Source organism: Macrotis lagotis, chromosome 1 (assembly GCF_037893015.1).
Source record: "Macrotis lagotis isolate mMagLag1 chromosome 1, bilby.v1.9.chrom.fasta, whole genome shotgun sequence".
In the NCBI taxonomy this organism is placed as follows: Eukaryota; Metazoa; Chordata; class Mammalia; order Peramelemorphia; family Peramelidae; genus Macrotis; species Macrotis lagotis.
In genome coordinates this window covers 341,417,074-341,444,962 of record NC_133658.1, presented here as the reverse complement: position 1 = coordinate 341,444,962, position 27,889 = coordinate 341,417,074, and the positions used below count along the sequence as shown (strand labels likewise).

The 27,889-nt window shown below is 36.9% G+C and overlaps 1 protein-coding gene across 4 annotated transcripts in view; it reads right to left on the bottom strand.

The window, feature by feature from the left end:
• WHRN (whirlin) overlaps positions 1–27,889 on the bottom strand; it is a 132,595-nt gene that overhangs the window by 90,084 nt on the left and 14,622 nt on the right. For all 4 annotated transcript variants that reach the window (XM_074211752.1, XM_074211753.1, XM_074211754.1 and 1 more), the window contains exon 2: positions 7,544–7,762. In XM_074211752.1, coding sequence (XP_074067853.1) covers positions 7,544–7,762 — 219 coding nt within the window. The remainder of the gene's footprint in view (positions 1–7,543; positions 7,763–27,889) is intronic.

Sequence of the window (27,889 nt, the reverse complement as noted above, 5' to 3'; positions counted from 1 at the left end):
CAAAACTAGCCAAACGACTGACATTTCATTTTGAATCCACCTTATAAACTTTCTATTTGGCTCTGCATCTTCATATTAAGCTATTTCCTTCTCCCACCTGGAGTGTTAATCCTAGATCTCTGGGCACATTTCCTTTTCAAATACCTTGCAAAAAAAGTCTATACAATATAATAGTTGATTTAATCCTTTTCCTTTATCCCTCCCCACCCCCTTACTAGTTTTCCAGTAATGGAAAGAATTTTTTGCATTTTCAATTTGGCCACAGATCTGCCATGGCTGCCAGGCTCCTGCTACTCCTTGCTCACTGTGTACCACTCTTCAGGGACTTGTCTGTAAACTGCCCTTGTAAAGGGAATTGAGAGGCAGGGAAGCATAAGTCTGAGCACACTGTAGGTCACTTCAAGGGTTCCTGGCATGCATAAATGAAGAAGCTCAAATTTTTTTCTTAATGCTTCAAAAAGGTTGTGAAAAATAACATTGTGCCACTTAGTTTCACTCCCTCATCTCATGATTGCAAGATAACACCATTTCCCTTGTAATGGCTGACTTACCAGAAGAGAGGTGAAGCTCAACTCAGAGTATAAAACCCCTAGACTAAGCACCAGTCTTAACATCCAGTGGCAAGTCATATCCATGCATACCAATGAAGCTTGAAGGACTAACTTCTGCCTTGATCAGAAAAGACTATAATGCAGCATATCTTGCATATTAATGTTAAGCAAGTAGCATTAAAAAAAATGTCATGATGTAATCAATGGGGGGAAAGGGAGGGAGAGAAACTGCAAAGACGATGACTGGCGATCAATAAAATCATAATAATAACCTACATTTATATAACATTTTGTGGTAACTAAGTAATTTTTATCCATTACCTCCTTTGATCCTGGTAAAAGACCTGTTCGTTACAAGTATTAGTATTTTAATTTCATAGATGAGGAAGCAAACATGTAAAATAAAAAAGTGACCTGTCTCAGGTCACACAGGAAGAGAGTGAATAACAGAGTTGGGACTAGAACCCAGGTTTCCAGATCCCCACACTGGTTCTTTCTATTACCCATAGTGCCATTATACCATTTTTAACCCACTGACCGCTGGTGTCCACAGTAATAAAAACATGATCAAAACTTATAAACAACAATCCCAATAAGTACAAAGTGCATGATCTAAACATTCTGGGAAAATATGAGATAGGTATTCCCCACTATCTCACTAAAGAGATGATAGATGGATAAATAAATAAAGAGAAAAGGAGAGATGGATAGATAAATGGATAGAGATGTGTGTGTATGTGTGTGTGTGTGTGTGTGTGTGTGTGTGTGTGTGTGTGTGTGTATGTGTGAGAGAGAGCATTTGTTAAATGCTTACTGTGTTTAGGGCACTGTGCTTATCATGGGGGGGTGCTACATATGAAAAAGCAAACAAAACATTTAAAAAGTCTGAATGTTAAAAAAGCTGAATCCAAGAAAAATCAAGAGAATGAATTCTTAATTACTTTGTACATTGATGATGTTCTGTGACCTCACTGGTATGAATACTCCCCTCCATTTATTCTTTCTACATTCCACTCTTGTTGATGTTTGCCCATAACTCCTTTTTAAAAGATAGAGGACAAAGAGTAAGCCTTATAGCCCAGGTCTCCCTACAACTACTCCAACAAAGCTCTAATAATTGCAGACAAGGAATGATATAGAAATCTAAGGAGAAAGCACAGTAAATCAGTTTTCTAGTCTAAGGTCACAAACTTGGGCCATGGTAAAGTGATTAGTGATGTATCTATGGCACATGATAGCTAGATAGTGCAGTGGACAGAACACTAGGCCTTAATATGGGATAGATCTGAATTCAAATCCAGCCTCAGGCCCTTTTCAGTTATGTGACCCTGGGCAAGACACTTAACCCCTATTTGCTTCAATTTCATCATCTGGAAAATGGGGATAATAATAGGACCTAATTCCCAGAGCTGCATGAAAATCAAATGAAATAATAATTGTAAAGTGCTTAATAAAATATCTGGCAACATTGAAAGCACTCTATAAGTAGTGGCTATTATAAATAGTGGGTTGGGCCTGCAGTATTGTTGGTCTGACTACTCTGAAGACCTAGATGGATCTCAGATTCAAGTCATCCACTGCATTGGATGGTCCCTCCAAACATACTAATCTCAGACTTCCTATATCCCACTCTTGACTATGTTTTCCCATGAATCAGTGATAGAACTGTCCATTATGCTAAAGGATAGAGACCATCAACATGCATCTTCATCCACTGACTTGTGATTATCCATTATTCAGCTAATAAGATATGCCTGCCCTTTAGACTGAGTTGGGAGACATAAGCTAAATGCTCTTTGTGGAGAAGCATTGTGGTACTATAGAAAAAGCCTTGGCTTTGGATCCAGAAAACCTGGCTCTGCCATTTCTAAACTATGTGACTTCAGCCCATGCTGGGCTTCAGTCTCTTCTACTGCAGAATGAAATGATCTCTCCGTTTCTTTCTGGCTCCAAATCTTCTCTGTTCATGCACCGTAACACTGGATGTAAAGTCAGAAGACTAGGTCACTTTAACTTCTCTATGTCTCAATTTCCTCAAATAAAATAGGGCTCCTAATACTTGCCCTACCTATTTTACATATCAGTTGTAAAGGAAATACTTTTTCAATTGTTGAATATGACATAATTATAATTTAGCAGTACACTGCATTACTTGAGGTCAGAAATGCTTTCCAAACTGAGGATGCATACAAAAGTCAAAGGATGAATGGCAGAGAAGGGTGAGAAGAAGGAAAGGACAAATGCCAAGGAGAAATGTTTCCCATATGAGGTGTTCTCACAGATTACAGTCCAGGTATTTCCTCCACATTAAACTGACAGGCATCTAAGATACAAAGCAGCCTTTTGCTACTTCTCTTTTCCTTTAAATGGAAATGACAATGACGACATCCCCTTTTCATGAACATCATGAATATTTCATCAGTAAAGCATGGAGCCTTTCATTCCATAATAGATTTCCTTTCTGGCAGGTAAGAGTGACACTCACTCTCCAAGTCCTCCCCAGGGTGACCCAAAGAACCTCTTGGGTGAACCTGATTTATTTGGAGTAAATGAGTATGTAATGAAGTTGGTGAGAGAGGAGGAGGGAGGAGACTGCTGACCAGAGAGTTCAACATTAAAATCTAGCCAAGTCACTCTGAACTTTTCTCAAGCAAACTGTTCCTGGCTGAAACTCCTACCTTGCTGTCCTTTCCCTGTTGCCTCTAGTCCCCTGTTTGACTTCATTCTATGTTACATTCTGGCCAAACTGGTCTCTTTCTGTTTCTTTGCATAGATCAATCTATCTCCCAACTCTCTACTTCGAGCATTTGCATTGGTCATTCTCAACCTTCCTCAACCTTTTGCAATTAGTCATACTTTTCCTAATTTAAAATGTTACTTCCCACCCTTCCTGACTTTCATGCATTTATTTTATATTTATTCCATATATGTATATGTATGTTTATATATACAGGTATATGGGGGGAGTGGCAGGCAACTCTGTCTCTCTCTGTCTCTGTCTATACACAAACAGACACAAAGACAGGTAAATACCTTGAGAGGAGGGATTATTATTTTTTTAATATTTGTATCTGCAGTGCCTGGAATATAACAGAAGCTTTATAAATGCTTGTTGATTGACCACTTAATTGATTTTCCTCTTTCCCTTTCTATACAAAGGAGCTTTCCATTTAGAATCAGAGAAGCCAAGCTTGCGTGCTACCTCTGTGGCTGAAGGGCTGCACCATCTGAGAAAGTCAATTTCCCTCTTTAGGGCTTAGTATCTTCATGGGGGGTGGGGCTTGAACATTTCCTCTAAGTTCTGTTTCTAGCTCTTGGGCCTACAATAATTCAGTGATTCCATCTTGCTCTCCATTCAGATCTGAAGGAGTCTAGGAGGCAGGCAGTTAATTTAACGCCTATCTATATCCCTAATGTACAGTAACATTCCTTGCCATTGGCTAATTGGAAGGAACTAGACCTGTGATTTCATTGGTTAGGGAATTCCCAAGGTAGAAGAAAGTCTCTCTGCCAATGCAGGTCAACACTGTCTTTTTAAATCATAGTTTCAGAGAATTGCCTAGACCACTGAAAGATCACAATCACACAGCTCATATATGTCACAGGTTAATTAATATATTCAAAATGCTATATGCTCTTTTATGCATTTGTTAGCAACAAAAATAACTTTCATTTATAGAGCACTTTGTGGTTGACAAAACATTTTCATCACAACAAATTGTAAAGTAAATAAGATGGTATGCTTATAATGATCCTTATTTTACAAACAGGAAACTGGATTTGTCCCAGGTGACAAACTTAATAAGTATCTGAGCCAGGGTCTGAGTCAAGTCCTCTTTCCATCACATATTCACAGGTATTGTATATTCTTGCAAGACTATGTCACCAAACAAGCATTTTTTAGTGTTTACACTGCCACCTCCACAATTGCTTTATGGGGGGGGGGGAGATACAGAGAGGCAGGGCTGGAGTCAGCTTGACCTTTCATCCTCTATAACATTCACCTTGGGGACAGTTAGGTGGCATAGTGGATAGAGCACCAGCCCTGGAGTCAGGAAGACCTGAGTTCAAATATGACCTCAGAAACTTGATACTAACGTGACCTTAGCAAGTCACTTAATCTCACTGCCCCACAAAAAAAAAAAAGTTGTTATATATAATTTTCACCTTGGTCATTCCTCCCCATTCACACTACCTCCCATCTTTCTTTAACTCCCATTTCTTCTGTAGCATAATAAACACTGTTTTACCAGTAGCCTCAGGATAGAGAGGATTGACCTCTGCTGGGGTCCAGGTAATCCCTCCTCCACACCTTTCCCCATATTGATCCCTATGCTTAGAATCTTCTTCCTCCTTCTACCACTTCCTATTTTCAACATCCTTCCCATTTCTTTTGAGGAACAGCTCAAATGCTGCCCTCTTGGTAAGATAATCCCAGAATTCCCACTACACAGCAAGAAGATATTATTTCCTCCCTTTATCTGATCAACTAGACCTTGTATTACTCTTATGTTTGTCATATTCTAATTGGTCAAATTTGTATGAAAACAGAGGGCAACTAGGTGGCGCAGTAGATAGAGCACTGATCCTGGAGTCAAGAAGACCCTCAATCTGGCCTCACATACTTACTTAATAACTGCCTGGTTGTATGAAGTTGAGTAAATCACTTAACCCCATTGCCTTAAATGAATAAAAATAATTTTAAAAAGAAAAACAATTGTATGAAAACAGTAGCCTCAGATCCAGGAAGACTTGGCTTAAAGTCCTGCTTCTGATACTTATTGGGCAGTGACCAGGTAACTCTCTAAAATGATACCTAAACTTCAGAGAAAGTGCCAACTGAACTTTTGTAGAAGGAATTTCCTCATCTGTAAAATAATAGGCCTATTCTCCATCCCTTAACTGTGCACATGGCTAATTAGGCCTACAAGATTCTGAACTTCACTAGGGCAAGAGAAATGACATTTATCAGTACTTTCATAGCAATCTCATTTGAGTTTTATCACATCAGAGCAAATGACTCTTTTAGTCACACCCAAGTTTTCTATGCTAACCAGTGGACCAGCCCTAGATAGAATAGTAATGGAAAAGTTTGCCTTGAATATTTGCAGCCTCCCCCTTAACTTCACCCCAAATGAGGAAATTGTCTCATGTTCAGCTTTTTGAAAAAGAAGTGTGACCAGAATGATGAGGCTATTGGCGACTTTTCTATGTGGGGATTGGGTGTAAGAATCAGGGATGTTTCAAGAAGACAATAGTGATAAACAGCTTGGGGTGCAGTGGATAGAGCAATGGCCCTGGAGTCAGGAGGACCTGAGTTCAAATCCAGCCTCAACCACTTAATAATTATCTAGCTGTGTACCTTGGGCAAGTCACTTAACTCCATTGCCTTAAATAAATAAATTTTTCAAAAAAGAAAAAAAAAATGGATGAAAACCACATAGCCTCAGACTCAGGAAGACTTGTCTTAAAGTTCTGCCTCTGATACTGGGCAGTGCCCAGTTAAATCTCTAAAATGAATCTAAACTTCAGGGAAAGTGCCAACTGAACTGGTAGAAGGAATTTCCTCATCTTTGAAATCATCTGATTTGGTCAAGTCAATTAACCCCACTGCCTTGCAAAAACCAAAAGAAGAAGAAAGAGGAAGAAGAGGGGGAAGAGGAAGAGGAGGAGAAAAGGAAGAAGAAGAGGAAGAAGAAGAAGATGATGATGTTGATGATGATGATGATGATGATGATAGTGGAGCCAGGGTAACAGGAGAATAACAAGAGTTTTGTTGGATTTTCCCAGAATATTACTATCTCATGGACAATGTGAGGCAGGGACAGTAAAAATGGAGCTGGGGAGTAGTAGGCTTAGACTGTATTCAGAAAAGTCTAGATTCAGCTAGAATGTGGGAGGTCATTTATTCACTCTAGTGTGTCCTAATCCAACATCTAGAATAATGAGTTCAATTCTAAGCATCACATTTTAGGAAGGACATGTCCAGAAAAATGTAAGGAGGAGAATGAGGAGTCTGGAGACATGTTGCAAGTGGTTGAAGGATTTGACATGTTTAACTTAGAGAAAAGAAGACTTTCTTTTATAATAATCAGAGGGTATAATGACTGTCAAGTACGTAATGAGCTGCCATGAGGAAGAAGGATTAGATTTTTTTTCTGCTTGACACCAGAGGGAAAAGCTAAGAATAAAGAGGGAGAGGAAATGTTGCAGAGACAGATTTCAGTTCCAACTAAGCCATGATGTCCAAGAAGTGGGATGAGCTGTCTCAGGAGATGGTCGATTCCCCTCACTCAGAGACTCACTATAGACACTGGATGGTCACTTCTCAGGGATGTCACAGAAGGATCTCCTGCTCAGGTAGAGGGAGCTTGGGCTGGGTGACCTCAGAGGCCTCTTCCAAGTCTGGTAATTTGTATTTTTCTAGGCCATAGGGGGCAGATGTAGCTATAAATGGGTACTGAAAATAAACTCAGATTCAAGCTTATTGCTTCAGCTTCCAGGATATCTAGAGCTTGGAATAAATAATTATGTCTAGATCTTTTTTTTTTTTTAACTTCTTAAACTCTAATTGCCCAGGACTTTAACAGAGAAGGGATGTTGTACCAGGAGACCACTTCACTATTATTGTAAGATAAAAGAAACCTGGATTCCTTCTACAGTTATCCCTTCCACATTGAGTAGGTTAGGGACACAGCATCCTGGCAATCTGGAAAATCCATGTAAAATTTTTTGACTCTCCCTTCATTCTAGAGAAGAAGCCTGAATTATTGTGTTATTAAAAGATAAAAGGTATAATATTATACAATACTATACATAGATTTTTGCATTTTGAGTTTCTAAACTTTTTTTTCTGTGTTGTCTATTGACTTTCATGTATGACTTGCAGCGTCTGTAAACCCCGCCCCAAATTCTCATTGAATTTCTTTTACCAACCTGCAATATATTGAAAATAGGGAAAGTCAAGATGTAGAAGGGATAATAATATTTACCTTTTTCTCATCTCCCTCTGGAAGAAACTGCAAGATGCTCCTTCTCTCTCCTTCCTGTCTTCGAAGAGAGCTGCTCTGGTGCTGGGGAAGCCCCCCAGGGGGAGAAATGCTCCGGCCATGAGGATCCACCCAGGTATATATGTGGTTGGTTACATAGCCCCCTGGGATGCGCCCGACAGAATGCACAGACAAGATTAGCTTCTTCGATCCTTTCAGTGCCTAGAGACAAACAGAAAATTCCAGTTACTCTGGATAGGATAGCACTTGGCTGCATCTCAGTTCTATCATTTGCTATCATTGGTCTCCTAAGGTGATCTACTTCTCCCCTGTGGGCCTAGTTTCTTCCTTTGTAAAATAAAGGGATAGTTTTACTAGATGGTCTCTAAGCTACCTTCAGTTCTAACTCTTATAATCTTATGATCTATCCCAGAGTCACAAATCTCAGATGTGGCAACCAGAAGGGGATACATTTAAGAGATGAAATAGGGGGTGGCTAGGTGGTACAGTGGATAGAGCACCAGCCGTGGAGTCAAGAGTACCTGAGTTCAAATCTGGCCTCAGACACTTAATAATTACCTAGCTGTGTGGCCTTGAGAAAGCCACTTAATCCCATTGCCCTGCAAAAAATGCTAAAAAAAAAAAGGAGAGATAAAATGGCCTAGGGATTAGAGTACAGGATTTAGAATGAGGAATGACTGAGATTGAATCCTGCCTCAGGAAGCAAATTACTTAATCTCTCTGTCTCAGTTTCCTCATCTGTAAAATGAAAGGGTTGGATTTTATGGTCCAGTTCTATAATACAGCATAAACTTTGCCTGGCTGGGGTCAGAGACCTGTGGAATAACCAAATGTGACATCCATTTAACCTAAAAGAGATTGGTGTTCCCCTAAAATAATGGGAACAATCTTCCCTGCATCTCACAATATTTCATACAACCAGACAAGAAGGACAGGAAAAAGTATAGTACAAGGTACAAAAGAAGACCTCCTTGCCCTTTGGGCAAAAATCCCAAGAAAAATGGTCTGATTTTCCCTTCATTCTATTTCCTCTCACACAATGCTAATGATCCTGCTTATCATGAAACTTCCAAAGACTGCTCCTAATAGGAATGTTATTAGGAGGAAGGAGGCAATTCAAAAATGCCCCAAGGTCCCATTACTCTAGGTCCCATGTTCCTCTAACAAACTCTTGCAGATGAGTTTAGAACTCAACATTTTTCTCTAGCCTACAAAATATGGAGGTAGCTCTTCTGTAGAACCAAGGGCTCTTTAGGCAATGGCCATATATATCCAAATCTGTCTAGAGAGGTAGTGAAATACAATGGAAAATATGGTTCAAGTCCCCACTCAGATGTATTAGCAATTACTTCAGCTTTGTAACTCTCATTTTCCTCATTTATGAAATGAGGGGGAAAGGCAGCTGACCTACCCAGCTCACAGGATTGTTGTTAAGCAACACTTTAGAAAACTTTGTAGAATTATGAACTATTATTACTGACTGGTAATATTATGGTCATAAAATGAATAGTCACCTATCAATAGTCAGACTCCTGACTTCCAATCTTACCCTACTCTAATCCCTTCTCTGGAGAGTTACCAACATAATCTTCCTAAAGCATAACCATGGTACTTCTCTGCTCAAGAACTTTCTTCAGTCCTTGCCTCTAATATAAGATACAAGCCACCTCAACTTAGTTTTTAAAGCCCCTCCCAATCTGGTTCCAATCCATCCTTCAAGGTTTACCACATCTGACTCTTGCTCATATACTCTGTATTCTGATCAAAGTAGTCTATTTGCCATTCCTTGAACTCAGCACTCTTATCTCCCACCTTCATGACTTGGCACAGCCTGTCTCTGCATGTTTGAAACATTCTTCCACCACTTGAAAAACCTTGTTTACTTCAGGGTCAGTTCATGAGTCCTCTTCTAGCAATTCCTATCCTTAGACATCAGTGCTCTCTTCTTTCTCAAATGTGAATTATATCTGCAAGCTATACCTAATAAAGTTATGATGTTTCATCTGAAATCCTTTTTTTTTTTTAGTTCTGCTTTGGATGATGATGATGATGACGATGATGATGATGACTGATGATGTTTGTCCTTTGTTCTTGAAGAAAATCATGACATCAGGGAGGTGATACCATGACAAGCAAGGGAAATAGATTTACATTTTTTTTTTTAGTTTTTACAAGGCAAATGGGGTTAAGTGACTTGCCCAAGGCCACACAGTTAGGTAATTATTAAATGTCTGAGGCCGGATTTGAACTCAGGTACTCCTGACTCCAGGGCCGGTGCTCTATCCACTGCACCACCTAGCTGCCCAAGTGAAATAGACTTAAATGAAGAGGTGCTGTGCTAAGTCATCAGTCTTACTTTCTCCTCCAGTGCCATTTGGGTCAGTTGGCCAGATATGGAGCAAGATGACTGGTTCAGTCTCTGAATGTGAGGCAATCAGACCAGTTAGTAAGTGTCAACTGTCTGAAGTTGAATTTGAACTCAGATCCTCTGGTCTCCAGGGTTGGTGCACTATCCACTATACTACCAAGCTATTCCTCTGCTATGTATATGGACATGTTCAAGGGGGTGGGGAGTTAAGTGCAAAATTATAAATGTCAAGCATGAGTCTGAAGAAGACATGTGAGAGATATTCCTTACAGAGATGGGAAGTCCACAGTGAATGTTTTCAGACTTTTACAATGTATTATTCACTTGTGCTGACTTTTTCTTTTTTTCTTTCTTTTCTTGTCTTTCAAAAATATCAGTTGTTATATGGAATAGCTCTCTGGGAGTATGAAGTGGGGGAGCCCGTAGAAAACTATATAATGATGTAAAGAACAAAAGACATCAAGAAAAATTTATTTTTAAAATAAAATTATTTTTAAAACAGTAAAAAGTTTTATCATGTATATGTTAATCTATTTATGTGTTGTATCCCTTCCCTTTGCTCCCATCTTCACCACAACCAACAAGAGTAGAAACAAGAATAAACTCCTTTAGAGGAAAGAGTAATTTTGTTTGATTTTCATATACTGAGTGCTTCATATATGTTCATTGGAATGGAAGTGTATGAAAGAACAAACCTGTTGAGTTTGCTTAGTTTTAGTCACTTGGTGGAATCAAGCCTGACCCAGATCTGTCACCAAGACTCCTAAAAGATTTCCCAAAACATCACAAAATTCGCCATTTTCAAAGACAAAGGAGAGCCACAGGGAGCTGACAGTGTTTCAGTTGTATCAACAAGTACAACCTCTTAATCTCCACCAGGGGAGGAAAAGTAGAAAAGGAAGCTGCCTGCTCTCTTAATTTCATAGTTAAATGTCAGTGTCTGATGGAGAGATAACCACAGGAGACCAGTTCTCTGAGACAGCGATAAAAAAAAAGTTGGGAAAGATGAGCAATGAGAGCTACAGTGTTCTTTTATGGGTCCCCTGGTGCTCCCCTGACAGAGGAGTTGGGAAAATAGAATCCCAGGCATAATTAAGATGTGTGATGAGTGAAGAGTATGCTTGTGCCTTGAGGAAGCTGAAAGAACAAGCCTGAGAAGAACAGCCAAATGGTGCAGAAAGGGGATGAGCTTGGGGGTCAATTCTGTTTTTTGAGAGGCATGACCCTAAAAGAGGTCATCATGGTGGAGTATATGAACAGTAGCGCTTAGGGTTTTGTCAGACATCAGTGATGCTCATACTCTGCATCCTGAGCCATCATTAGTCTTCTCCACTTTTGTCTTGCCTCTAAACACTAAAAAGACTTGGTTCTACAACTCACCAACAAATCATTTACATTTTCAGGACTTCAGTTTCCTCATTATAAAATGGGTATGATATATATTTACCCTGCCTGCCTCAAGGGGTTTTCATAAGGATCCAATTAAATTATACATCCAAACAAAAGTACTTTTGCAATGAAGAAAAGTGTGCAATGCTTCTTTTGCAAGGGAAAGAGAATTCACAAGATTCAAAGTCACAAGACCTTAATTTAAATCCCATTTTAGCCACTTTTCTGCCCCTGTGACCTGTCAGTGAGTTTCTTCTTTTCTCTTAGCCTCAGTTCCCTCATTTGAGGGGGAAGGGAAGGAAGAAAGAAAAGAGAGAAGGAAAGAGAGAAGTAAAAAAGGAAGGAAAGAAGGAAGGAGGAAAGAAAGAACCAAAGGACCAAAGGAAGGATGGAAGGAAGGAAGGGGGGAGAAGGAAGGAATGGGGGAAGGAGGGAATGGAAGAAGAAAGGAGAGAAGGAAGGAGGAAGGGAAGGAAGAAGGAAGAGGGGGGAAGTATTTACCAAGTATCAACTAGTACCAGGAACCATGCTAAGCACTTTATCAGCATCTCATTTGATCCTCACAACCCTAGGAGGTAGATGCTATTATTAACTATATTTTAGAGTTAAGGAATTGAGACAGACAGAGGTTAAATGATTTGCCTGGGGTCATACAGATAGTAAGTGAATTCAAATTTAATCTCAGGTCTTCCTGACTCCAGTTCCCCCTCTATTCACTGTACCACCTATTCCAATGAAGGCTTTGGAGTAGATGACTTTTGCTCCACAGCTTTGGAATTTTTACACCTCAGGCAAGTGGTATGGAGCTTTTCTTCAACTGAAAGAGAGCACAGAGACACCAGTGCAAGACAAATTCTAAGGAATTGGGGGATCAGGGCAGGACAGGGCAGGGAGCTCACTTCAATCCACCACCTGGTGGACTCCTTTATTTTTTTTGTTTTCAAGTATAATTTCAATGGTATAGGGAATTTATAGTAAGGAAATTCCCTCTACCAATATAGATCTTCAAATTACAGTCTTAGAAATTAAATGACTTGCTTAAGGTCACCAAGCTAGTACATGTCAGAGATAGAATTTGAACACAAGTCTTCCTGACTTGGAGATCAACTATATTTCTACTCCATTATATTACCCAGCCCCTGAAGTAAGATAACTTATTTTAACTATTTCTGCCAAGTAGGTGGTAAGTTCTGGTGTTTATGTAATACTATAGAATTAAGGAATCAGAGATGTAAGGGTGGAAGAAACTTTAGAAGCCATCAAGTTTAACCCCCTCATTTTACAGATGAAAAGCTTCCACAGAAAGGTGGAATGACTGCAAGTGTTACCAATACCCCTTCTGAATACCCTCCTGAACAAAGTCTTAGTTGGTCAGTTGGTTTACCCTAATTGTGGCTCTCTTCCTAGGTATTTTTTATTTCTAGATCCAGGATCTCAAGACCCCTGCTGCTTTCGTATTTATTCAGGAAATTTTAAATTTTCTTTTGTATTCTTTTAAGGCATCATTTGAAACCCTATTCCTCATAAAGGGAGAGGACTGCTAATGATCCCTGTCTTGTCATCTGATTATAGGTTTAACAGAAGAACTTGTAGCAAGAATTCAATATTCATTTCAGTTCTTCATTGAATTCACTTAGTTAAACCATCTATTTTTCAATATGTAATCATTAATAGTTGCCAATAGGCACATGACTGGAAAGAGTTGCAAATGCTCACACTGATATAATTAACATCTCTAAGATGGCCCTGGAGATGAGTGTAGAAAATGTGGTTTTTCCTTTCTTTGGAAGGGGGGGCCTACAGCTGTGGAATGCTATATATATATATATATATATATATATATATATATATATACATATATATATATATATATATATATATATATATATATTATCATATTATCATTGATATAGTATCATGTTTGATTTCACTGAACTTTTTTCTTCCTTTTTATTCTTTGTTGAGAGAGACAGGTTTCCACATAAGGAAAGGAGGGTGGGCAATATATGTAAATGAAGATGATATTTTAAATATATTGATTAAAATCTCAATATATTTAAAATCTCAAACTGAGGCAATTCATTTATCTGTTTCATAAACATGGTCACTAAATAAACCTAAAAGACTCTAATCTCAGCAACATTAAACTAGATATACTATGCAAAGCCTTCCAAACATCCAACAACAAAATTTGGAGTTGGAAGGAACAAAAGAATGAATCTAGAACCATTCTCTTATTTTATCATATTCATTTTTTATACATATCAATTGCCTTCCAATAAACATCTAAAGTTTCAACAAAATACCTTCTCTGAGAAATTTAATTTATTGATTGTTAATTAAAAAAGAAGGAAAGAGCCCTCTAACATCAATAACCATCAACCACTGAAGTTCACCTCTCTATGTTTTTGCCTCTCTATGTTCATGCTATTAAGCTATTGTAGTCCTTGTGTGTATTATTCCCTTGGTTGTATTTGCTTCACTCTGCATAACCTCATACAAGCATTCCCAGGTTTCTCTGAATTATTTTTGGTTTTCATTCTTTGTGGTCTAGTGATATTCCATTATGTTCATATACCATAATTTATTCAGCCATTCTCCAGTGATTAGACACATATATGTTTCTGTTATAAATCATGCTGCTGGCAAAAACAATACACACTATAACCAAAATAAATAACTCTAAATTAACAAGTCTGTTGTTGTTTGTTATTGTGTCATTTCAGTCATGTCCAACTCTTCATGATTCCATTTGGGGTTTTCTTGGTTAAGAAAGTGGAACAGTTTGTCATTTCCTTCTCCAGTTCATTTTACAGATGAGAAACTAAGGCAGACAGGACTAAGTGACTTGCCCAGGATCACACAGAATATAAAGGTCTGAACCTGGATTTGGATTCATGAAGATGAGTTTTCCTGATTTCAAGCCCAGTGTTCCATCCACTGTGCTAGTTAGCTGCCCTAATAAAGCTTAGAAACATGTAATTGGAGTGACCAATCTTTTCACTAGAGAAGCATCTTTCCCTTCCTTGGAGGGGAGGGGAGCTATGGGCTCAGAATGTTGCATAGATTATCAGATTCACCTTTGTAAAGATTTTGCAGCTGTTTTCTTTTACTAAGTTGGAGTGAGGGGAGGTAAAGGGTGAGGAAAATAAGGAAATGTTCAGAAATTTCTATTATGCAAAAATAAAAGGCATCAATAAAGCATGAAAAATAAAACAATGCTGTTGTGAACATTTTTGTACATTTATGTTGCTTCCAATAACTTTCTCTGAGAACTGTTTTATATGTAAAAGCTTTCAGACTAGAAACATTCAGCTTCTTTGCTGATTAGTGTCAGCCTGCCTGTGACCTCAGGGTGGGAAAAAACCTGTCTTTCTCTAAACAGCAAGAGCTTCTCTGATCCTGGGCTGCTTGGCAACATGGACCCCAAGCATCCCAAGAGAGCTTGTGGGTGCAGTCTTGAGCCAAATCCTGAGACTCACTAAAATGGAATGGGTTTCTTCCTTCTGCATAGCCTGAAGACCACCATGCTAGAGGCTCCCTGATTATAACCCTTCTCAGATTTTTCTTAGTTCAATTTTGGAGGGGTTAGGTCCAGTGTGAGACCATTGAGGAGTTGCAAATGAAAGACTTCATTGCTTTCAGACTTCATTCAATCAACAAGCATTTATGGAACGATTTTTAACCTCTTTTGTGACATGAACCCTTTTGCAATCTAGTGAAATTTATGGACCCCTTTTCAGGATAATGTTTTAAAATAATTGAACGAAATGCTAAGTTTCAGATAGAAGTTAGGCGAAAATAAAAATATAGGGTTTTTTTTCCCATTTGAGTTCACATATCCCAGGTTGAGAATATCTGATCTAGGTGGCTTGATGAATAGAGCATTGGCCTTGGAGTCCGAAGGACCTGAGTTCCAATTCAGTCTTAGATACTATACACTTACCAGTTGTGTAATCTTGGGCAAATCATTTAACCATTGCCTTGCAAAAAAAAAAATCCAACAACAACCAAAATCTAAGAATCTACTATGTGCAGGGAACTGGAGCTATAAAGGCACCATGCTCCCCTTGAGGAGTTTCCAATCTACCAAGGGAAACACTATGTACACATACAATATACATAAAATATAGGGATAGAAACTGTACCTGGGATTTCATCAGTATAGTGAATCTATTGTGGAATCTACCAAGGCATGTCAGTACTTTCTCTGCAACTTAGAGTCTTAGAGTGACTAGACTACCAAAAATGACTTGCTTTATTGATGTCTTTTTTTTTTTGCATAACACAAGCAGTATATGTTCAGAGATAAAACTTGAACACAGGTCTTCTTAGCTCTGAAGCTAGTTTTCTACCCACTACACACATTGTGCATTAACTACAAAATATATACCAAGTAGATATGAGGTAATTTGGGTAGGGGCAGGGGAGGATGTTGGTAGAAGGGAGGTCTAGAACCTGGGATCATTAGGAAAGGCAAATATATGTAGGAGGAGGTGTTTTAGTTGGAATTCTAAGAAAGAGGAGTAAGAAAGGAGCCCATTCTGTATATTGGATATAGATGGTTTGTGAAAAGTCATGGAAGATGGAACTTCCTGTGTGAGAAGCTGTAAGATCAGTAGGTTTAGACCACAAAGAACATGAAGAGGAACAAAAAGTAATAATTAGGTTGGAACCAGGTTTTGAAAGGCTTTAACTGACACAAAGAAATATTTGTATTTGATCCTAGAGACAATAGGGAGTCCCTGGAGCTTGTTGGATAAGGGAGATTCATGGTCACATCTAGGTTTTAGGAATATCATTTTCATAAAGAATGTATTGGAGTGGGGGAGAGACTGCAAGTGGGAAAACTAATTAGGAGGCTTTTGCAATAGTCCAGGACAGTGGTGATGAGAGTCTGAACTAAAATATGGTGATTCTGTGAGTGAAGAGAAAGGGAAAGATATGAAAGAAAATTGTGGAAGGTAGAATCAACAAGGTTTGGAAACTGATGGAATTAGCTAACTTGTCTAATTCTTCTGAGGGAGGGCAGGAAGGAGGAAACAAGGGAGGAAGGGAAGAAGGAACAAAGAAAGGAAAGACAAGTGAGAGGAAAGAGGAAAGAGAGGGAGTGGGGGAAAGGAAAGGAGGGAGGAAAGGAAGGAAGGAGGGAAAATGATGAAAGGAAGGAAGAAAGAGGGGGGAGGGGAAAGGTAAAGGAGGGAGGAATGAAGCATTTATTAAGCCCCTATTATTGCGAAGTACTGTGCTAAATATTTTAATATTATCTCATTTGATGCTCACAAAAATCCTGGGACATAGGTGCCATTATTATCCCCTTTTATAGGTGAGGAAACAGATGAAGAGAAAAGAGGAAAGGAAATAATACAAATGACACAGAATGATACATATTCCTTCTTTATCATCTGTATTAGTAGAATTTCCTTGGTCATTTCTAGAAAGAAGTCATAGCCTTCCAGGAGTGCCATGAGAGCTAGCAGATAGCACCTGCAGCTATAACATTTCTGCCATCTATGTCTCACCAGATCCCAAAGTTTCCCAAGCCACAGTTCTGGAGATAGAATTCAGCTATTCCTTCCCCTCCCCCACAACAATTTATCCTTTCCCTGAAGAAAGAGAATTGAAGAAAAATAAGCAATTTGCCTTGTATGTTATTTACCTGGTAGGTGATTTCTTATTTCAGAGGTATGCAATTGCCTGGGTAACCTTGTCTCCATTTCTATTGCTCCAAGCAGAATCCTCCTTGCTTGGCTTATTTCTGGAAACTAATAAGGAAGCCTCACTGGATTACAAAGTAGACCTAACTGACTATCCCCAATTACCTCCTGGACATTGGAAAAGCAGGATAAGTACTAGACTGATCAATAGAAGACCTGGGTTCTTGTCTTGTCTCTATCATTAGCCAAATGTATGACCTGGAGCCAAGTGACTTAATTATACCTTCTGTGAACCTCAGTTGTCTCAAATATAGAATAAGGAATTTGAAGCAAGTGGTCCTAAATGTTCTTTGATTCTAACATTCTATATTAGACTTCTAGTTCTAACATCCTTTGTTCCTTAGTAGAGTCAAAAGAATTATGAGACATTGAGAAGAAGTATGGAACAATGGACAGTGATGAGCCTGAAATCAGAAGGACTTGGGTTGAAATGCCACCTCAGACTCTTATCAAGCACGTGACCATAAACAGGTTACTGAGCCACAATTTCCTCATTTGAAAAAAAGTCAGATAATATTTCTGATACTGAAAGCAGCAAGTAAATAGTGCTGGACCTGGAGTCAGGACCTGGAGCCATCTTCCTGAGTTCAAATCTGACCTCAGACGCTTACCAGCTGTGTGGCCCTGAGAAAAATCACTTAACCCAGTTTGCCTCAGTTTACTCAGCTGTCAAATGAGTTGAAGAAAGAAATGGGAAACCACTTCAATATCTTTGCCAAATGAGGTCACATAGAATACACACACACACACACACACACACACACACACAAACTCTATAATACCTGCTATCTGGGGTTTTTATGAGACTCAAATGGGAAAATGTATTTTAAAAACTTTTTAAAAATTAAATTGTTATGCAAATATCTGCTGTTATTATTATCATTAGCAGCATTGGAAGATCTCTTCCAGCTCCCCCATGCTATGTTCTGCAATCTACCATGTCATATCCTCAGATCCCTTTCAGTTAGATGAGAAGTTATGATGGGCTTCTCTTCTTCCTGCCATTATCTGTTAACCACCATGCTAGGGACTCCCTGGTATCAACCCTGGTTATAATGTTTCCTAGTTCCACTTTGAAGGTGTTAGTTCCCGTGTGAAACCATTATGGGGGAAGGTATGCAGAGAGTTGCAAATTAAAAACCCTTTTGGTTTTAGTGGTTAATCAATCAACACACACATTTATTAAACACTTGCAGAGAGATTCTTTACCTCTTTTATGTAATAAAGTGGGAGTGGGAAAGAGCCTTCTAATAATATTCTTTGTCCCAAGAGTCCGAGTGCCAAGGTTCCTTGGAGTTGTACTTTCTGATTCTATAACTTAGGTCATAATGGATTCTTGGTTCTTTTTTCTTCTTTTAGACTATTTCTATGATTTCAGCAGGATAGGACATTGTTTCATCTCTACCATTTAAGTTTAATTTATAGATTTATATTCTTAGAGTTTTGGAGCACCAAGAGGTCATGATTTGCCCAAGGTCACAAAGCCATTATGTGGTAGGAATGAGATTTGAATTCAGGTCTTACTGACTCTACAGCTCTTTATACATTATACTTCCTCTGCTTTGAGATAATAAGATAAAATTTACTCTCACTTTGCATACTGCTGCATAGTCCCCTGGGCCTGATCTCAATTTGTGAAATTTAGGAAGTTTCCCATCTCAAAGTATAAGATCTGTGAGAAGGTTGAGAACTGAATGTCATCAATAGTGAGAGAGAAAAAAATCTGCTCTTCTTCTGTACTATTCTTAAAGCTCCTGGAAGTACACATCTATAGATAGTTTTTATAAAAGTTTATCTTTGAACTATTAAATGGTCTTGATTATGAAGAGATCATTTATTCAGTCTCTCACAAGATGTTTTCTAAGGGAGCAACATTGTCATTACAAAAATATAAATGCATATATTTTTCATCTACATATGTGTGTGTGTATAAATAGATTGTTGATATTGTTGTTCAGTTGTGCCTGACTCTTGTCACCCCAACTTTGGTTTTTTTGGCAAAGATACTAGAGGGATTTGTCAAATTCTTCTTCAGCTCATTTTACAGATGAGGAAACCCAGGCAAATAGGGTTAAGTGACTTGCCCAGGGTCACAGAGCTAGTAAATGGTTGGGACTGGATTTGAATCCAGTTTTTCCTGGCTCCAGACCTGGTACTCTATCCATTGAGCAACTTAGTTGCCTAGAATAATAGAGGCAGACAGATCAATGTTTTAAAAGTTAGTGAGTAATTTAGGCAAGAGGATTAAAATATTCTATAAACAAATCCATTACTTTTTAAAAATCTAACCAAAGCCAAGATTTACATCAGTCCTCTAAGGACTAAACAACTTAACAGGTCAAGACAGGTTTTTGTCATTGTTGTTCAGTCAATTTCAATCATGTTTGACTCTTCATGACCCCATTTCAGATTTTCTTTGCAAAGATACCAGAGGTACCTTGCCATTTCCTTCTTCAGTTCATTTTATAGATGAGGAAACTGAAGTAAGTAGGGTTAAGTGACCTGTCTAGGATCACAAAGCAGTATCTGAGACTAGATTTGAATTCAGGTCTTCCAGACTCGGTGCTGTATCCATTGTACCACTTGTATCTGTAAGACATGGGTTAGTACAAATGCTTATGCATATATAATATGCATAAAATAATAATAATAATTACATTTATGTGACACTTTAAAATTTACAAAGGGTTTCCCTTACAAAACTATGAGGAAACTACTTCTAGCAATACAGTCAGAGAAACTAAGCCTTAGAGAGTTTAAGTGACTTATCCATGGTTTACACAGCAAGTGCCAGATATATTTGGAAGTAGGAAAGCCCTACTCATTCAATTACAACACACACACACACACACACACACACACACACACACGTAGAGAAAAGTAACAACCAAGAACAATACAGGTTAAAAAAATAAATTCATTACAAAGGCCTCATTTTTCAGATATATAGAGTACTGAGGCGAATTTATGAAAATTAGGAGCCATTCCCCAACTGACAAATTGTCCACAGATATAACAAGCAGTTTTCAGAAGAAAAAATCAAAGCTATGAATGGCCACATGAAAAAATGCTCTGATAATATGAATAATGAGAGACAACTCTGAGGTACCAGTTCATGCATATCAGATTCACTAAAGTGAAAGGAAAGGAAAATGACAAATATTGCATGAGAAATGAGAAAATAGGGACACTAATGCACTGCTGATGGAACTGTGAATTGATATAACTATTATGATGAACAATTTTGAACTTTACTCAAAGGGCTATAAAACTGTACATACCCTTGGACACAACAATACTACTTCTAGGTCTCATGCACAAAGGACTCATGCACAAAAATATTTTTTAATAGCAACTAGTTCATAGTGGCAAATAATTGGAAACTGAGGGGATATCTATCAACTGGGAAATGAATGAATAAGTTTTGGCATATGAATGCTATTGTGCTATAAGAAATGACAAAGGAAAAACTTATATAAACTGCTGCAAAATAAAGTAAGCAGAACCAGGAGAACAATACATGCAGTAACAGCAACAGTGTTACAATAATCAATGTTGTAAGACTTTGTAACTAATCAGTACAATGATTCATAGCTCCAAAGACACATGATGTAAAATGATAACCACCTCCAGATAGAGAATTGATAAACTCAGAGTAAAGATTGAAGAATATGTTTTTTTCTCTTTATTTTTCTTCCTTTATTTTTAGAACATGGCTATTGAAGAAATAGCTTTCATGACTTCATATAAATAATGAGTTTCATATTTCTTGTCCTTCATTGGGTAGGACGAGGTAATGGAGGAAAGACGAGAATTTGGAATTGAAAATAAATTTTAAAAAATACATAAACCCATTTACAAAACATTACGATGGAGGAAAGTGGAAGATTATCTGTAATATTGTGATTAAAAAGCAGGAAATAAAACAAATCTAAAATATTGAAAAGAAACTCAAATGAGCCAAATCACCTCAAAAGCATTTAGAGATGAGGATAACAAATATAAATATATATTCAAATAGAAGACATAATGAATCTTTCAGTGTTTCTGTAATTATCTATTTTGTTATCAATGACAGAAGTATCAGCACTTTTGAATGTGTTAACATTTATCCTTGTTACACTCTAAGAAGAAACAGAAACAATATTAGCACAAAGTCAACTGCAACAGATCAGTAGGTATCAAAAAGATGTCCTAATTTTCAAAGTATTGTATAATTATAATGGGAAAGATAGCAAAAATAAATAGAAAAAAATAACAGGTAATATTTATGCCCAAAAAAAGCCACAGGAAAGGGTTAACTATTTCTATGTAAATGGTTTTCTTCATAATCTAAATATTTTATTTTATATATTTTAAAATGTTATTCTGAGAAGTGATGATTCACCAGTCTTCCAAAGTTCATGAAACAAAAAAAAAGTTAAGAATCACTGAAATAGAGGAAACATCAATGAATACTGACCCATCTGCTTGCTTTCTCATTTTTCGCAAAGCTTTGTGAGAGTAATTCAAAACCCATATTGATGGTTTTCTTTATGAAATACGAGAAGGGAACCAGTCTTTTGAAAACAATTTTCAATAGCAGACCACATCGTTGCAGTCACTCAGTTTGCTGAAAGGTGCAGAGAATATGGGATCCTGCTGTGTTTCTTGTTTGTTGATTACAAAAAAAAAATTTGACTTTTTAGAACAAGACACAGCCTTAAAAACTCTCTTCTACTGTGTGGCCTTGGGCAAGCCATTTAATCCCATTGCCTTGCAAAAAAAAAAAAAACTAAAAAGAAACCTCTCCTTTAAAAGTCTCTCATGTTTATGTTAAAATTTTTAAAAATAATTTAGTTAAATGCAAGCACAGATATAACTCTTATTCAACAATCCTCTGACTATTAATATTAAATAAATCATCTAAAAAGATGTATTCTTGCCCAGGGTGTTCACAATCACAAAGGGTAGCTTGCACAACATTCAAATGGAAGATGATAAACTCTTCCACACAAGTTCATCTATGAATGATATTATAGTGGCTGCATCAAACTATAGTAAAATATAGATGGTCTAAAAGAAAGCCATTATTACTTGAAAATCAGCCAATCAAATCACATAGGAAAACCTAAATAGATAAAAAAAAATGTCTCAGTTGAGTGGCTATTCTCTGAGTATAGTATGTCAATACATATATCCAGGAGAGGAATTTCTTGTAGTCCTAATTAAACCCAGCATTGTATGGGAGGAAAAGGAATCAGATTGCCTTTGGGAAACTACAAAACTTAATAATATAGAATTTGTTTCCTGGTATAGAGAGCAAAATCTTTTCAATGCTAGTGTTTTCATGACACTTGCAACATACTTTCAAATTTCTGGAATACTTAAATTCTCATAGGAATCAAAGATATAAATTGTCAAAAGAACAATATATAAATGAATGGTTGGCAAAGGTAAGCTGTAACATATTTCCAAAGATGAAACTACACTCAAGAGGTACTATCCCATCTACTCTTCAACCAGAACTTTTCCAGTACAAGATCCTTGTCAACTTCCCTGTAGGCACATATGTGGCTACTCCCTTCTCTTCCTACCACTTGCTTTTGTTCCAAGAATAATAATCATGTTAATACTATCATTACTACTGGAAAGGTAAGACAATCCATGTCCCCTTAATTCTACTCACAATCCAAGAGTATCCTTCCACCAAAAGGACCTTCCCTGATCAATTCTCCCCCTCTTGTCCCATTTTTATTGAATTCCTCTAGTAGAATGTAATTTACTGGAGGGCAAGGAATGACCTAATTTATATTTTTGACCTCCTCCTTAGTATAGTGCTTGGTACATATTAGGCTCTAAATAAATATTTATTGAATTATTGTTTGATTAGTAAGGAATATAATTTTACAAGTGTGTAATCTGAAAAAACGTGAGTCTATCATGTGGCCAGAGTGAGAGATAGTAGGAAAGCCCAAGTATTCTCCTAGTATCCATGAAATGCAAAAAGAACCAGAACAACAGTCCAGCATTTTCTGTGGAAAATTGATGAAAGAACATGAACATGAATTACAAAGGAAGAATCTCTAATTGTGCAGGGGATGTCCATATTGATGACATCCATTGAAATACAGAAGTAATTATACATATAAATAAGGAAATTTTTCTTTTGCAAAGTCTCCTGAAGGAAATTCCAAAAGAATTCTGGAAATCATTATAGTATTAAGTAGCTGGAAGGATAGGGAATTATAAAAATGATTGTTCTGAAGAGACATGAGGAGTCGGGGTGACTGGGTGGTCAAATTCAGAGGGTATTGACAGTATTTGTATTCTTGAAGGAGCACAGAAAAAATAAAGTTAGCACTTTTAGCATAAAAATAAACACACACACACACACACACACACACACACATATTAAAATAGGAGGTTACAAATTACATGCTTCCTCTATCTCACCCCACCCCAATCCCTTAACAGTCATATCACAAGTTGTTCCCTACTTAATTTGGCTTCCTAACAGAATCCTGCTATAATAATCTCCCCACCAAACCTCCACTTAAGCCCTTTTTCTAGAGGGTTGAACTAAATGACCTCTAAGGTCCCTACTATCTCTAAACCTATGATCTTGGGAAATTTCTTTAAAACATTAAAAAACAATGTACTACTTACGTAAAATTAAAATCTTTTTGCCAATAAAAAAGTTAATTCAGTTAAAATTCTAAGAGAAGCAGACAAATAGGGAAAAAAATCTTTACAACAAATTTCTCTATATACATTTATTTCTAAGAGGGGTAATTGATTCAAATTTATAGGAATAAGAACCATTTGCTAGTTTATAAATGTCAAGGGATATTGAATAGATATTGAGAGGGAGAAATCTGAGCTATAATAGCATAGGAAAAAAATGTTCTAAATCACTCATTAGAGAAATTCAAATTAAAACAAATCAGACTGACAGTTGATTTAAAAAAATCAGATTGGCAAAAATGACAAAAAAGGAAAAATGGCAAATGCTGAAGGGACTATGGGAAAACAGGTGCATTCATGCATTATTGGTGGAACTGTGAACTAGTCAGTCATTCTGGAAAGCAATTTAGAATTATAGTCCCCAAACTATTAAACTATGCATATCTTTTGATTCATTGAGACTAGGTCCATTTCCCCCCCCAAAAAAAAGATTAAAGAAAAGGATCCATATATAAAAACAGCAAAAGCTAGCGTTTATATAGTGCTTTAAGGTTTGCAAAATGCAAATATTATCTCATTTTATCTTCATAATAACCTTATTGGGGAGGTGTTATTATTAGCATTATTTTAGATGAGGAAACTGATGCAGAGAGCAGTTAAGTGCCTTGCCCAGGTTCACACAGCTATTATGTGTCTGAGGCAGAATTTAAACTCAGGTCTCCCTGACTCCAGGTCATGCACTTTATTTACCTAGTTGTCTCTGTACAAAATATTTATGGCCTTTTTTGTAGTGACAAAGAATTGGAAATTGAGGAGAGGCCTATATATCCAAGTTGTGACTGAACAAGTTATGGTATATAAATGTGATGGAATATTATTGTGCTGTAGAAAATGATGATGAAGGGGAGAAGTTTTGAGAAAACTAGGAAGACTTGTATGAACTGATGTAGAGAACAATTTATAATAACAATAACAAGAAGAATGAACTTTGAAAAACTTAGGTCATCATGAACCACACAATGATCCAGAAGATTCTTATTAGGGAGGTGATAAAATTAGGTGCAGATTGAGACTTTTGGGGGGAGGAGTGAAGAGAAGAGAGAACATGACAAATTTGGAAACTTGTCTTGCTTGACTATCTATATTTGTAAAAGAGTTTTTATTTTCCCCAGTTATTCAGGGGGAAAAGGGGATGGAAACAAAATTAAATTGAATATTTTAAGAGAAAATAAATAGAATTAAACTTTTTTTAAAAAGAAAGAAATATTGTGGTGAAATGCAAGCAACACTGGTTCCTGAATCAGACAGGAGATGAGGGTTCATATTCCATATTTGATTTTTACAATCTATGTGACCTTAAGCAAGCTGCTTATCCCTGGACCTCGGTTTTCTCCTCTGTATTATGAGGACATCTGAGGTTCCTTTTCCTCTAGATGGTCCCTTAAATATACAAGATTGTCATTTACATCCTCTCTGTTTTCATATGATCACAGACTGATCACCAGTAGGAACCTTGTAGATCATACAGGGCTAATGTTTTTTTGAGGTTTTTTTTAAATGTCATGAACCCCTTTGGTAGTCTGGCAGAGCCTACAAGCCCCTTCTTAGAATAATGTTTGTTGTCAACATTCATAATCAAAAGAAAAGCTAAATTTCAGTTAGAGGCTAATAAAAAAGAGATCTTTTTTCCCCTTCCAAGTTCACAGACTCCCTGAAATCTATCCATGATCTTAGAACTTCATAGCTAGCTAAATGAACTTCTTCATTTTCCAGAGAAGTAAACTAAAATCCAGAGAGGCAGTGACCATCTCATGGTCCCCAGAGATAGTTAGAGCCAAAGGTCAATTCAAAATTCAATTCCAGGTTTCTGGTCTCCAGATCTCTGGACCTATTTAGTCATTCATTTGACAAACATTTATTAAATGTTTATTGTTTGTTCACTGTACTGGTAACTGGTGTCATATGACTTATAAACTTAAAAATGCAATGCATAGTGAAGGGTCAAGAAGGCAAAGGAAAGATCTAGACAAACTGCTTGGGGGAAAAAAAACTTAAGAAGAGAGAAGTAAATGATAAAATTGCCTCTAAAAAGAAAAAGTGAAGAACAATTGAATCATTTAAAAGAAAATGCACAAATCGCTTCTGATCTTATTTACCATGTTTCTAACTCAAGCCTTGAATATCACCTCTGTCAGCCTCCTCTTCCCATAGCTTGAGATGCTATCATCTTTTTCCCATTCTCCCATATGTAAGGAAATATGCATTTTGTTTGTGTTTAATACATATATATAGTATTATTTATTGTTTGTGTTTAATACCTATATATGCATTATATATATATGTATATATATATATATATACATATATATATATATATATATACATATGTTCTTTCTACAAAACAGAATTAAATGGTGGCACAATGGATAGGCATTGGACCTGGAATTAAGAAGACCTGAGTTCAAATCTAGTCTCAGATATTTCCTAACTGAATAATCCTAGGAGAGTCATTTAACCCTGTTTGCCTCAATCTTTTCATCTGGAGAAGGAAATAGTAAACTTCTTAAATAGCTTTGTCAGAAAAACCCCAAATGCAATTGTGAAGAATCAGATACAAATGAAAACAACTGAAGAGCACTGAATCTGGAATCAGAAGTTCAAATCCTAGTTCTGTCTTTTACTATCTGTGTGACCTTAAACAAATCACCTAATTTCTCTGAGCTGCAGTTTCCTTATGAATAAAATGATGGCATTGAACTGGATTATCTCTAAGGACCTTTGAAGTATTATAGTTAGGATCCATGATCAAGGCACCTTTTGGGAAATGGAGAGTAAAGGGCAGGGAGAGACAGAAATGATATAGAGGGATCAATACTAGATAACTAGAAGGATAGCAGTGTTATCAATAGATGGGATTCTTTATTTTGTTCATTACATAAAGTATGTGCTTAAAAATGTACAAATGTATTGCAGACACCTAGGGCATTTGGAGGAGAAAAAAAAGAATTTGTAAAAAAGATTTCAATTCTATTGATTTAAATTGAGTTAAAATGAATTCTCATTCAAAAAAAAAAGGAGAAATTCAGTCCATTAGATTCAAAAGGAGACTGTTGGTTACAAAAGAGACCCAGCTCTCTTATCTCCACCTGCCCCTGAAGATTAGAATTGGCAGAATGGGGTAATGTTAGCATTAGCTTCAAAGGCATGAAATGTGCTCTTGCTGTTAAAAAGCTGGGCAATTCTTGGGAAGGCCATCATCCTCTCTGGAGTTCAGTTACTTCAGTTGCAAAATGAAGGGATTAAATGACTTCTAAGAACCCTTCCTCCTCTAACCTTGTGTGTTCTAAGGTATTTTCCAGTAAGAAGACAGCATATTAAAACATGGAATGTGGGCAGCACAGGTTTCTGCCACCAGCCTTTTCCCTTTATGACCTTATTCTTTTTTCAGGAAGGTTCACTGAAGTCAGAGCTTATGAACTGGATTTTACCAAGCAACTGACAAATAGGAATATTCCAAAGAAAACCTTTTTACTTCCTCTTAACTATGAGAATCTAAAAGCTGTCCAAAGGTCACATTTTTGAACAGTAAATCCCCACTGCATTTTGTTATACTTCTACATATCTTTTTGAATTACAGTTAGGTTCAGATATGAAGAAAATAGAATCAAAGAAAGGGGAAGAAGTATAAGCCACAGGAACTGTTATAAGAAGTTATAATAAATACAAGTGACCACCAAAATAGTGACCACCACTAAGAAAAATGATTCATGGAGTTTGAACAAACACCAAAGACTATTACCTTCAATTTTTTAAAAAAAATCATTATCTTATTATGTAATTTTGCTATCTCTTATACTTTTTTTCTCTCTCATCACATTCAACTGAGATCAGTGTATACCATGGAAACAATGTAAAGACTAACAGAATGCTTTTGGGGGGGGGGGAATAGGGGGAAAATTGAAAAACTCAAAATAAATAAAAGTTTTCTTAAAAAAATGATTCAAAAAGACACAAGACAGAGCAGATTCTAAAATGATATTGATGCCTTCTTGAATCAATTCTCAATTATCCACCAAGCCAGACTTTAGTTTTTTCTATTTAAGTTAATCACTTTAAAAGTTTTTTCTAGTCTCCTTTTTTTAAAGGAATAAGTAGATCCAAAAAAAAGTTATAAATATAATAGACTAT